At 36.5% G+C, this 13,258-nt stretch overlaps 2 protein-coding genes and 1 non-coding gene across 3 annotated transcripts; all 3 read left to right on the forward strand.

Annotated features, from left to right (window-relative positions):
* The first annotated feature begins 900 nt into the window (after nt 1–900).
* LOC143568338 (sulfate transporter 4.1, chloroplastic-like) lies at nt 901–6,458 on the forward strand. The gene is made up of 17 exons (XM_077054515.1): nt 901–1,224; nt 2,105–2,153; nt 2,248–2,446; nt 2,579–2,747; nt 2,860–2,925; nt 3,006–3,113; nt 3,482–3,589; nt 3,678–3,743; nt 3,844–3,904; nt 3,988–4,115; nt 4,223–4,264; nt 4,383–4,499; nt 4,590–4,641; nt 4,722–4,860; nt 4,943–5,031; nt 5,113–5,189; nt 5,976–6,458. Exons 1-17 carry the CDS (start codon nt 901–903, stop codon nt 6,285–6,287), a joined length of 2,106 nt encoding a protein of 701 aa, XP_076910630.1. The 3' UTR covers nt 6,288–6,458.
* A 1,216-nt stretch (nt 6,459–7,674) lies between these two features.
* On the forward strand, nt 7,675–7,829 carry LOC143568348 (U12 minor spliceosomal RNA). Its single transcript, XR_013141565.1, has one exon. It is a non-coding gene; the product is annotated as a U12 minor spliceosomal RNA (small nuclear RNA).
* Nucleotides 7,830–9,421: 1,592 nt separating this feature from the next.
* Nucleotides 9,422–12,508, forward strand: LOC143568326 (uncharacterized). Its single transcript, XM_077054507.1, has one exon. It carries the CDS (start codon nt 9,422–9,424, stop codon nt 12,506–12,508), a length of 3,087 nt encoding a protein of 1,028 aa, XP_076910622.1.
* Nucleotides 12,509–13,258: the final 750 nt, after the last annotated feature.

Here is a 13,258-nt window from a genome sequence, read left to right on the forward strand (position 1 = left end):
CATTGCATTTTAAACTATACACAACATTTAATTACAATATTAAATCCAATTAATTACAAAAATCTTTCATTAAATACACAAGCACTTTACAAAACCACCAACTTTCAATGCGTTATTTTGAAATCCATTTATGTTATTTTCTTATAAAATCAAGTAATTTAGATAGATTGCATATGAATTTCGATTATTAAGTCTATAGAAGTTTTACATCCGGATATCCAAACTACTAGACGCTTATAAACAAGTCAATTAGCTTAATTCGATTTGCAAACAAGCCAAACTTCGTTTGGGTCAACTGTTTTTGTTTGAACTACCAACGAATCTTCCAAATAGTTATTGGCTAAATTCACCACATTATGATACACTAGCTTTTCCATCAGGGGGAAACTATCATCTAAGACCAACACCTTTGAACACTCGACCGAAGGCATGACATTGCTGTGAGATAAAACCGTGAACGCTACCTACTCGTCCAGTCTTTCATTATCATATTGGTGCCGCCTACACTAAATGCTATGGGGTAGGAATTAAACTTGGGCCGTCTCCGAGAATCATGAAATTTTTTTGGACCAAAGGTGAAAAAAAAAATTGGATATTAAATTAGTTAAGTAATTGAGTTTAAACATTAAGAACACATTTGTTTTTCAAAAGATATAAATAATTTTTTATAAAAAATTTCGGGTCGGCTTTATCTAATTATATTTCTATAAATGGTAATATTTGATTATTATTTAAACAAATTTGTAAATATAGTTTGTTAATAGAAATGAAAAGTATGATTATTGGACCTACAAATCGTTGACGTAATGAACTTTACAAACACCAAAATAGACTTTCAATTGGTGGTTATCGGCGTAGGCTTCTTCCCTCATAATAATAATATTCAAACGCACACCAGACATGGAGATAACCTACGCCTCCTCTAGTCTCTCTGACCTCGTGTCCGTCTCATCATCGGCGTCCGCCATGCCACGAACTCGTCCGGTCAAAGTCATACCTCTCCAACACCCCTACGCCGTCGCCGACTCCACGCCGTCATCATCATCATCATCCTCCGCCGCGTCGTTTTCGAGATGGAAGTCGAAAGTGAAGCGGATGAAGACCGCAGACTGGATCGATTTGTTCCTTCCGTGCTCCAGGTGGATTCGGACGTACAATTGGCGCCAGAATCTGCAGCCTGACGTCATATCCGGCGTCACCGTCGGAGTTATGCTCGTTCCACAGGTGTTTATTGATTGTTGATTGATAAGTGTTTGACTAGTAATGGAATTGATTTTATTTGATTGATTGAATTGATCCGGATGCATTTAATTGGCTGGATAGTAAGTAATTTGACACGTGTTTAATTAATTATCGTGTTATAATGCAAGTAATAATAATAATAATAATCTGTTGATGAAGTTTGTCACATTCAGATCTGATCTGCTACTAAATTTAGGATTTATCATTTAGTGTAACTGATAGATTCAGATATAAACATGTTAAATTGGCCACACACGACACGACATGATTAACACAAGTGCTAAACAAGACCTGCATATAAACGTGTTACATGACGCGGCCTGTTTAGCACGATTAATAACTGGAGTGGCAACTGGAGTATTGGACGACTGATAGTGGTAGAATCGTAGAGGTGTGAAGGAAGGAAGTAGTTGTAGGACTAATTGACTAAAAGAAGCGGCTATGGTTTTAGTAATTAAATATGTATATTTTTTATGATGATATTTAAATAAAAGTTAAAATATAAATAGGTATGATCAGGTCTAAACAGGTTAGACATGAAACCTGTTAAGCTCACACCCAAAACTGTTCAACTCTGTGTTGTGGTGTGGTAACACGTCCGTGTCTTAAATTTCCAGCCCTATGGGTGGATGGTGAGTTTTGATTCCATTTTCAAAATGTGGTACCAATTTGAAAAGGTTACAGTCATATTGTTCAAAAATAGTTGTTTTAAGCACCAGGAAATTGTTTTTGTGCGCTTAATTTTGTGAGGTTGATAGTCTTGTTCTTAAATATAATTTCGTTATTTGCCTGAATATAAATGTGTAATCATTTATATATAATCCCCCTTTTTTTTTCCTTATTTCTGTTTTTGTGTGATCAGTCTATGTCATATGCAAAGCTGGCTGGACTACAACCTATATATGGACTTTGTAAGCTGAACATTTGGTTCTTACATTTTAGAATCTAGTTTTATGCTGTGATCACAAGAAAATCAATTTAACTGTTTATTATCGTGCTTTTCAGATACTGGATTAGTGCCTGTATTTGTGTATTCCATATTCGGGTCATCTCGCCAACTGGCAGTCGGTCCAGTAGCATTGGTTTCTTTACTGGTCTCCAATGTTCTTGGCAATTTTGATTCATCTGGTGAATTGTATACAGAACTCGCGATATTGTTGTCACTCATGGTCGGGATTCTAGAATGCACAATGGGGCTTTTAAGGTATTTGTTCTTCATCTTCCTTTTTATTATTATAAGTTATAACAACTTCAAAATGGTAAAATTAATGTTCTCTAATTAGCATCAATTATTGAACGGTTTAATTAGTTATGAATTTTCTCTTAATGCTTATAGGCTTGGATGGATCATTCGGTTTATTAGCCATTCTGTAATTTCTGGCTTTACAACTGCTTCAGCTTTTACAATTGCTTTATCACAAGCAAAGTATTTTCTGGGATATGACGTGGACCGAAGTAGCAAAATAATTCCATTGGTCAAAAGTATTATAGCAGGAGCAGATAAGGTATCCTATTTTTCACCTGATTTATATTCTATTGGTGCTAATAGATAATAATTATTTCTTATATTTTCACAATTACTATTTCTAACCATTGACAAAATTTCATTGCTTGTAGTTCTTATGGGCACCTTTCTTGATGGGGTCTTTTATCCTATCAATTATTTTAGTTATGAAGCATTTGGTATATGTTTTTTTCAGTTTAATATTTTCTTACCTATTGTGCTTGAATTTTTTTATTAAGTTTGATGGTTATGTTTACAGGGGAAAACAAGGAAGAATTTGCGGTTCCTGCGAGCAGGGGGCCCTCTCACTGCTGTTGTTGTGGGTACAGCTTTTGTGAAAATATTTCATCCCTCTTCCATTACTTTGGTGAGAATAATGAGAGATGAGCTTTATGAAATAAATTGAACTTCTAAAATTATTTGATGACTGTTTTTATAGATATGATGCATCCGTTAATCTGTTGATAATTAAACAAGAACCTGAATATGGGATAGTTGTGTTTTTATTTTTAATTTGCTGGGTTCAGATTGGTATACTGGTTACTTGTTCAGCTGGAAAGAAAATGAATTTTGCGAAATTAATGCAAGTGTTTGTTACATTCCTGACAAACACAAGCTAACTTCAGTATATGCTCATGAATATTTTATTCTTCTGAGAAAGCTATTTACTTTCTGTACCTTCTGTATTCTTATTTCTAACACACTATCATAAAATATTATTATAAAATATTTCAGGTGGGAGATATACCTCAAGGGCTTCCACCATTTTCCATCCCTAAAGACTTTAGTTATGTCAGGTCGTTAATCCCGACCGCATTCCTCATTACTGGTGTGGCTATACTGGTAAATAAGATTACTGTGTAATTAAATATAATCATTAGTAATAGTTAATTTATTATTTTACCCATGTAATGATTAAGCTGTACTGTAGGAATCTGTGGGGATTGCTAAAGCTCTGGCAGCAAAGAATGGATATGAACTGGACTCAAACCAAGAGGTGTGATTTATAACCAAATAAACAACCATAAGTTTATATTATCGTAATATCTTAAATTTTTATAAACAAAGTGACAAAATATATTGTTATTTTGTAACAGTTATTTGGCCTTGGTGTGGCTAATATATGTGGATCCATGTTTTCCGCATACCCGTCAACAGGTGAGATCAGTGCAAGGGTATTATTATGTGTAGACAAATCTGATAATAATTAAAATACACGTTACGCTTTTTATTTGTTATAGGTTCCTTCTCAAGGTCAGCAGTTAATCATGAAAGTGGGGCGAAAACTGGTTTATCTGGAATCATCATGGGCGTTATAATGGCTTGTGCTCTACAATTTATGACACCATTATTTGAAGTTATACCTCAGGTATATTCCTTAACTATGACATCATTATCAAATTATTATTATTATTATTATTATTATTATTATTATTATTATTATTCTCTTTTTAAGTATTTTCTTAATCTCTGCAGTGTGCTCTTGCTGCTATTGTCATTTCTGCTGTCATTGGATTGGTTAGTATTCTTATTATAATCTGATTTCTGTTTTGCCTTATGGTCTTCTTTTTTATTTGAATATGTATTCCAATTTGTTTACTCAAATAATCCTAATTTTTATTATGTGTTTGTAAAGGTGGATTATGATGAGGCTATATTTCTATGGAAAGTTGACAAGAAAGATTTCTTTCTTTGGGCAGTTACTGGTGCAACCACTTTGTTCCTCGGTATTGAAATCGGTGTCCTTGTTGGGGTAAGCTACTCCCAACCTATACGCGCACACACATACAAATTCTAAAAGTTACCTAATCCAATCGACTGTTTGGTGTTTTAATATATGCAGGTTGGTTTTTCTCTGGCTTTTGTGATCCATGAATCAGCAAACCCGCATATTGGTAAGGCTATCAGTTACATATTTATTTCTAAGAAAATATTTTTCCTATTGATTAATGATTATAAATTTGTATTATTGCAGCCGTGTTGGGACGACTTCCGGGGACCACCGTTTACAGGAACATCCAACAATATCCAGAAGCATACACATACAATGGTATTGTGATTGTTAGAATTGATTCACCTATATATTTTGCCAATACAAGTTATATTAAAGACAGGTGAGAATTATAATTCAGCTTGATTGTGATTATTATTTTTTTGTGCTAAAAAGACTTTTAAATATTTTTTGTGAAATACCAGGCTTCGGGAGTATGAAATTGTGGTTGATCAGTCTAGCAAACGCGGTCCAGAAGTTGAGAGAATATATTTTGTAATCTTGGAGATGGCCCGTAAGTTTATTTTTCAGTTAATAGTTAGCAAAATGATTTATTAATTATATATTTATACGTTTATATTAATGCCTTTTTCAGCTGTTACTTATGTTGACTCCAGTGCAGTTCAAACACTAAAAGAACTGTATCAAGAATACACCTCAAGAGACATCCAGGTAAACAATTTTTTTTAGAATTTTGGAAGTTGTAAAATTACAATCAAAGTTGCTAAAATTGGGAAAAAACGTTAAATTGAAATTGGAGTTCCAAATGAAGAATTTGGGATGTTAGAGGCATTTTCGTCCATTACTTATGGGATCATATGACTCCGAACAGAGCAAAAGCGATGCTCGTTTGAAGTTGGGCCCTTTTCTAGTCCACCTGCCTCTATCCAGTTTGGGGTTGTAAACGAGCTGTGGGGTTGGGCTTCGCTTGTTTACAAGCCGAGCCAAGCCAAGCCAGCTCGCTTATCTCAACAAGCTGAAATGTTGAGCTTGAGGCTGGCTCGTTAGAAGCTTGAGCCAGCACGTGGCTTGTTGAGCCGAATGGTTTGTTTTTTAAGCTTGGTATCTTTTACGTACATATGATGCAAAATTTATAAGCTACAAATATATGTTAACATTTGGGTTTTAGTTGATATATATTAAATTTGGGATTTACTTTTAAACGAGCGAAACGAGATTTTTTTAAATCAAGAGAATTTTCAATAATTTTTATTTTTTTTTTATTAAAAAATGCTATACGACGTTAACTTATATACATATATAAATAAATTTGGGCTTTACTTTATATGAGCTAGCTTTTTTCGAGCAAGCCGCGAGCTTTTTGACAACCCCTGATCTAGTTGGTCCAAATATGACTTTGCCAACTCTTGGATTAGCTACATATCAATTTCATTGCTTAGATGGATCGGTTTACTTCTTTTTTTTTAAAATCTAATTTTGTGATTTTATAATATGCAGATAGCTATTTCCAATCCAAACAAAGAAGTACTATTAACACTTGCAAAATCCGGATTCATTGACCAAATTGGTAAAGAATGGTGTTTCGTAAGAGTCCATGATGCGGTTCAAGTTTGCCTCCAACACGTTCCTAATTCAAACGACCCACCAAAAATACCAGACTCATCTCCCTCAAGGTTTCTAGAAAGATTAGGAACACAAAGAAACGAGGATCTATCTGCATCTAAACTGGAGTCGGGTGAAGGAGATCCTAGAGTATCTAAAGATTCCAACTCGCATCTTGAACCCTTGTTACCAAGGAAGTCTCAGTAAAGATTCATTTGCATTGATGTTTTACCATATTCTTGTGATTCAATCAAGGTGTTGATGATTCTTTATAGGGTTGTTAGTTTCTGTAAGTTATGTTTAAAGTTCTGTTGGTCCCACCATTTTGAGAGTCACCATCGGTGTATATTCTATGATTCTGGCTATATGTTTTTGTAATTAATCAAATAAATTTGATGAAATATCATGTATGGTTGAAGTTGAAAAAACTAGACTTATGTATTCTCGTTTACGCTCGACATATATGATGCATATACAGTATATGCAGATAAATCACAAACAATGTACATTTTGATAGTTAACTAACACAGCACAGCCATACGTTAATTACGCATATGATATATGCCTTTTGAGATTGAAGTATTGTTTTTGGTTCTTTGGTGATACACGGCTTAGATAGTTGGAAGGAATTGAGACTGACAATGAGTTGGAATTACAAATGGTTAAAATGTTACGGTGAATTAAAATGTAATGGTTTAACTAAAAAGTGCATAACAACGTCTTGCCATGCAATTGTCATGAAAACAATGAGCTTTAACTAATCCACCCTTTAACTATCTCGTTGTCGTTTAACTAACACTTAAAAATCAATTAATTAATAAACGTGTATGTGCTTGCATGTGATTAGTGGAGAGAAGTGGACCCCACCCCATCCGAAGTGTGGGACGATATTAAAGGGCTAGCGCCCTTTGGTGATGTCGGTGTTGTGGTTTGGCGGACACAACTTTGTTAAAATGGTTGTGAGGTGGTAAGTCCTCAAAGTTTCCCTATCCCACTGCCAAAAAGAAGACAACGACAATCTAGCTCCTCGTACTACTTCTCTTAGTAAATACCATTCTTTTAGTTAGTTAGTTAGGTAGTAAGTAGATAGACGGATTAGTACTTTTACCCAGGGGTAGCCTTCCTTGTCGCCGCTATCCTACAATAGGTACTTTAAATGACAACCTTTTGAAAATATTATGTTCATTATGTACCCAACTTCACCGGTTAGAACCAAGACCGAAAACACGTTTAGTTTGTGGAGTTTAGAGGAATTAGAGTCGGAGCTCATGACATGGTTAAAGATCTTACGAGCGAACAATACCGAACAAAGTAAATCAAAATCGAAAATGAACGAACAAACAAAACAACCAAAAGCCCACCGAAACCAAAGAGCATACAATCGTTTCCATGATCTTTCAATCCAGTTGCCAAACTGAAAGTGAAAAGTTAGAAGACCGATTGATTCAAACCTCTACGGTGGAAATATAACTAAATGAAGTGAGAAAAGAGAAAACATAATGTATCTTATATGTATATCCCACATCGGGCAAGGGATATAAATGAAGATAGAGCACAGTTGTATAAGTAGAAGGCATATGTGCAACTGTAAAACTTGCCTTAAACTAATGAGTAAGGAAAACAAAGCGAGTGGTGAGAGCCGGTCGCCGTGCCACTCATAACCTTCTGAGCGCAAGAATTTATGGAGGGGTTATAGGCTGGCCGAGTGCTTATGTTTGCAGATCTCACTTGTGTGGGCCTCCCGAACCCACCCCTAATTACGCAGGTTAAATATGGTCGGCCATCCCAATTTCTTCTTTGCAAACCGGGCCAAAAACCCAATAGGCTTTACAACCCCACACTTTTTTCCCCAAAAATACGAGAGCACTTAACTTCATTATATATATTGACTTGGGTCGGTAAAGATGATTGTGTTTAAACGATACAAATGATGTATGATGTTTGACCAAATGACACAAAGTTAGAAGTCCCATTCACGTACTTCGATATCCAAGATTTCAAAAAGATGGATCCGATTACGTCTATTCCTAATCTTAAATGGAATGAATCTTAAATGGAATGTAGCACGTCAATGAAAATACAAAGCAAAACAAATAAAGAAAATCGGATAAAAAAATATCCACATGATTTCATTTATCGATATGCCTTGAATTGGTAGGAAACATGACATTCAAACCGGAGAGATCACAAACCATTCGTAAAGATGCCAATGTACTTTGAGCTAAATATTTTTTTTTGAACGACAAACAAAGAAATGCATATTAAACCACCAAAACGGTATAGTAATATACTAACCGGGCCAGGTACGCTCTACCTCCCGAAAGAAAAAAAAACACACCAAGAAACAAAAATAAACACCACCACAACACCTCCTTACAAGTTAAAAGACTTCCAATTCTCCCACGTGATATTCGTCATTTTCGATCTATTCTGCACCCATAAAAGGCCCAAAGCTTTTATATTTCCCACTACTAACACCTAATTTAGCTGATTTCTCATTAAAAATGACGTCGTTCCGGGTCTTCCAAAGACACCAAATTGTCGTAAGGCAAATAGCTTGGAACGCTTTAGCCTTCCGCTTTTGGAATCGAGTATATTTATACAGCTCCAAAATATCACGAGTACCGAAAGTAAAAAAAGACGAGACTTTACACCATTGGGATATCACTTGCCATGTTGCTTGGCCGAAGGGACATGAAACCATAATGCTCTCTGCCGATTCTTTAATTAAACCGCAAATTGGGCAAACAACCGTCGAAACTACTACGTTCCGTTTTACAAGCGACAGGAGGGAAGGAATTTTCTCCATTTCGGCTTGCCACGCAAGAATACCGACTTTTTTCGGGACCCAATTATTCCACTTTGAGCTGAATATATTTTAAGTTCCCCGTTAATAAGTTATATATTTTATATCTAAATAAATAAATATTGACATTTTCATTTTGTTCATATGTTGATGAAGAAAGGATGATTTGCCCTAATCCGGCCATGGAACAAAGTTACAATGACAGACAGTTAATCAGCAACAAAACAATAGAATAGAATGGAGATATTATTATTATTACTTCCCAGGGGATGACACAAGGCAAATAAATATCTTCAATCTCCATCTCTCTGGTTAGTCAGTCTGTTCATCATCATCATCTTCTTCTTCTTCTTCTTCTTTTATGGCTGTAATTACACTCACAATCCACCACCCCTTTAACACCAACACTTCAACAACCCATACTACCTTGTTATCCTTAAACCACTACCACTCTAAATGTTGGCTCAAATGGAACAACAACAAGAAGAAACGTAGGACGGCTGTTTGTGTTTCCGTAGACCCTAAAAACAAAAACATGTCTAGCGACGAAATTACTAGGTTTCTTAACTCAATTTCCGACCCATCTCAAGCTCTATCTTTCTTCAATTCAACATCTCAACTCCCAACCCTAGTCCACAACACCCAATCCTGCAATTACATGCTCGACCTCTTGCGCCTTCATCGCCGAATCCAGGACATGGCTGCCGTCTTTAATGTGATGCAGAAACAGATTGTGTATAGAAATCTTGATACTTATATAACCATTTTCAAAGCCCTTGGTCTCAAAGGTGGGATTAAACAAGCCCCATTCGCACTCGATGTAATGAAAGATCACGGCTTCGTGTTAAACGGGTATTCGTATAACGGTCTCATTGACCTCCTGTTAAAGTCAGGGCTATGCAAAGAGGCGTTTTTAGTCTATAAACGAATGCTGTCGGAAGACGTTACACCGAGTCTCAAAACGTACTCTGCGCTTATGGTTGCGTTGGGGAAACGAAGGGACACGCAGAATGTGATGCGATTGTTGATTGATATGGAAGAGTTAGGACTCAAACCGAATGTTTACACTTACACCATATGCATTAGGGTGCTTGGTAGAGCGGGTAAAATAGATGAGGCTTTTCGAGTTTTTGAAAGGATGGATTGTGAAGGTTGCGGGCCGGATGTTGTCACGTACACTGTTTTAGTCGACGCCCTTTGCAATGCGGGAAAACTCGATCGGGCCAAAGAAATGTTTTTGAAAATGAAGTCTGGCAATCATAAACCGGATCGTGTGACGTACATTACGTTAATGGATAAGTTTGGTGATTGTGGAGATTTAGACTCGGTTCGGTCGTTTTGGGCTGAGATGGAGGCGGATGGTTATGTGGCGGATGTTGTGACGTTCACCATTTTAATCGATGCGTTATGCAAAGTTGGGAATATTGAGGACGCGTATGTTACGTTCAACTCCATGAAAAGTAAAGGGATTGCTCCGAATCTGCAGACGTATAATACGTTCATTCGCGGGCTTTTGAGAGTTGATAGGTTAGACGAGGCGTTAGAGTTGTTTGCAGGTCTCGGTTCTTTAAACATCGAACCTACTGCTTACACGTACATACTTTTTATCGATTATTATGGGAAATTAGGTGAACCGGATAAAGCTGTTGACACATTTGAAAAGATGAAGGCTCGAGGAGTTGTACCTAACCTTGTCGCGTGCAATGCATCGTTGTACAGTCTTGCAGAGCTTGGTAGAATCGGGGAGGCGAAAAAGATGTTTTATGAGCTTAAACAGAGTGGGATTGCACCCGATTCGATTACTTATAATATGATGATGAAATGTTTTAGTAAGGCGGGTAAAATTGATGAAGCAATGAAGTTGCTTTATGAGATGATGGAAACCGGATGCGATCCGGATGTGATTGTGATTAACTCGTTGATTGACACGCTTTACAAGGCGGACCGAGTCGACGAGGCATGGGATATGTTTAAAAAAATGAAGGAAATGAATCTTTCACCTACAGTTGTGACTTATAACACGCTATTGGCTGGTTTGAGGAAAGAAGGCCGGGTTCGTGAAGCGATTAAGTTATTCGAAAGCATGGGTTCATGTGGGCCCGTTCCAAACACGATTACTTTCAATACGCTCCTTGATTGTATCTGCAAAAATGATGGGGTTGATTTGGCTTTGAGGTATTTGAATGAAATGAGTTACAGCAGCTGCAGGCCTGATGTGTTTACTTACAATACGATTATTTTTGGTCTAACGAAGGAGAATCGGGTTTGTGATGCGTTCTGGTTTTTCCATCAAATGAAAAAATGTTTCAATCCCGACTGTGTAACTTTATGCACGATAATCCCGAGCATTGTTAAGAGTGGGAGGGTGGATGATGCTTTGAAAATGACTGATGCGTTTATTTGTGTCCGAAATCGAAACCGGCCCAATAAGATATTTTGGAAAGATTTGATGGAAGGAATCACAAGTGAAGCTTCATTACATAATTCCATCTTGTTTGTTGAAGGATTAATAGTTAATGGAACTTGCGTTAACGATTCGATTCTCATCCCTCTTTTTAACACTTTATGCAAGCAAAAGAAGCCCTTAGACGCGCATTCGTTATTAGTAAAAGTAACAAAAGATTACGGGATTCAACCGACGCTTGAAGCATACTACCTGATAATTGACGGGCTTCTAGAAGATGATTTTAATCAACACGCGTGGGATTTGTTCAAAGAAATGAAGAACTCGGGATGTGCACCAGATGTTTTCACTTACAATATGCTGTTAAACGATCTTGCAAAGTCGGGAAAAGTCAACGAGATGTTTGACTTGTATGATGAGATGCTTTGCAGAGGTTGTAAACCGAACACGATAACACAAAACATACTGATTACCGGGCTTGTAAAATCAAATAGTTTAAAAAAAGCAATGGATTTATACTATGATCTTATCAGTGGAGGGTTTGTTCCGACTCCGTGCACGTGTGGACCGCTAATCGATGGTCTGTTAAAAAACGGGAAGTTAAACGAAGCAAAAGAGTTCTTTGATGAAATGGTGGAGTACGGATGCAAACCGAATTGTGCAATTTATAACATATTAATGAACGGGTATGGAAAAGCAGGTCATGTTGAAACCGCGCGTGAGTTGTTTAATAAGATGGTGAAAGAAGGAATACGACCCGATTTGAAATCGTACACAATTCTTGTGGATTGTTTGTGTTTAGTCGGAAGAGTGGATGATGCTATGTACTATTTTGACCGGATGAAGGAAACGGGCCTTGACCCGGATGTGGTTTCCTATAATTTGATGATTAATGGGCTTGGGACCGCGAGGAGAATAGAGGACGCATTGGGCCTGTTTGAGGAGATAAGGGTCCGGGGGATCGTTCCAAATTTGTATACGTATAATGTTTTGATACTTATTCTTGGAATTGTTGGGTGGATTGATGAAGCGGGAAGGATGTATTCGGAGTTGCAAGTTATGGGTTTGGAGCCGAATGTGTTTACATATAACGCGTTAATAAGAGGGTATAGCTTGTCGGGAAATCCGGGCCATGCGTATGTTATTTATGAGAAAATGATGGTGGGCGGTTGCAGTCCAAACATGGGGACATTTGCTCAGCTTCCTAATCAATCTTGATAACCAGGTCTGTATTTTGTAACTGTGACCTATTGACTGTTTTAGCAATATTATTGGCAGTTCTAACTTTTACTTTTGCGTATTTTGATTCCCCTCATGTAATTTTTCTTTCAGGATTCGTCATCATATCTAGGGCTGCTAATGTATTCATTCTTGTACATGTTAGTTAATAGAGCAAAGATAATTGAAAATCACACAAAATCATCTGTGAATATATATATACCATACTCGTTCCGCAGGTATTATAGTGTTTTTATTAATTGTTGATTGATAAGTGTTTGACTAGTAGTGGAATTGATTTTATGTGATTGATTGATTGATCCGGATGCGTTTAATTGGCTGGATAGTAATTTGACACGTGTTTATTTAATTATCGTGTTATAATGATTGTTAAGTATAATAAGTAATCTGTTTAGATATGTATGATTAAGCTGTTGATGAATTTGTCACATTCAGATCTGCTACTACAAATAGGATTTATCAGTCATTTAGTTTAATTGATAGATTCACTTCCGACAAAATAGATCTAAACGTGTTAAACTGATAAGACACAAATAGCAGCACGAGTGCTAAACACGAACACGACACTGAGAAAATGATCGTGCCATTTTCTTCAAACACGAACATGGACCTGTTTAGCACGATTAATAACTGGAGTAGTTGTAGGACTCATTGACTAGAAGAAGCGGATAGGGTTTTAGTAATATAAATAATTAAATATGTATATTTTTTAAAAAAATTATAAAAATA

This window comes from Bidens hawaiensis, unplaced genomic scaffold (assembly GCF_021521415.1).
Source record: "Bidens hawaiensis isolate Kalapana, Puna unplaced genomic scaffold, B.hawaiensis_p1.1 tig00023933_1, whole genome shotgun sequence".
In the NCBI taxonomy this organism is placed as follows: domain Eukaryota; kingdom Viridiplantae; phylum Streptophyta; class Magnoliopsida; order Asterales; family Asteraceae; genus Bidens; species Bidens hawaiensis.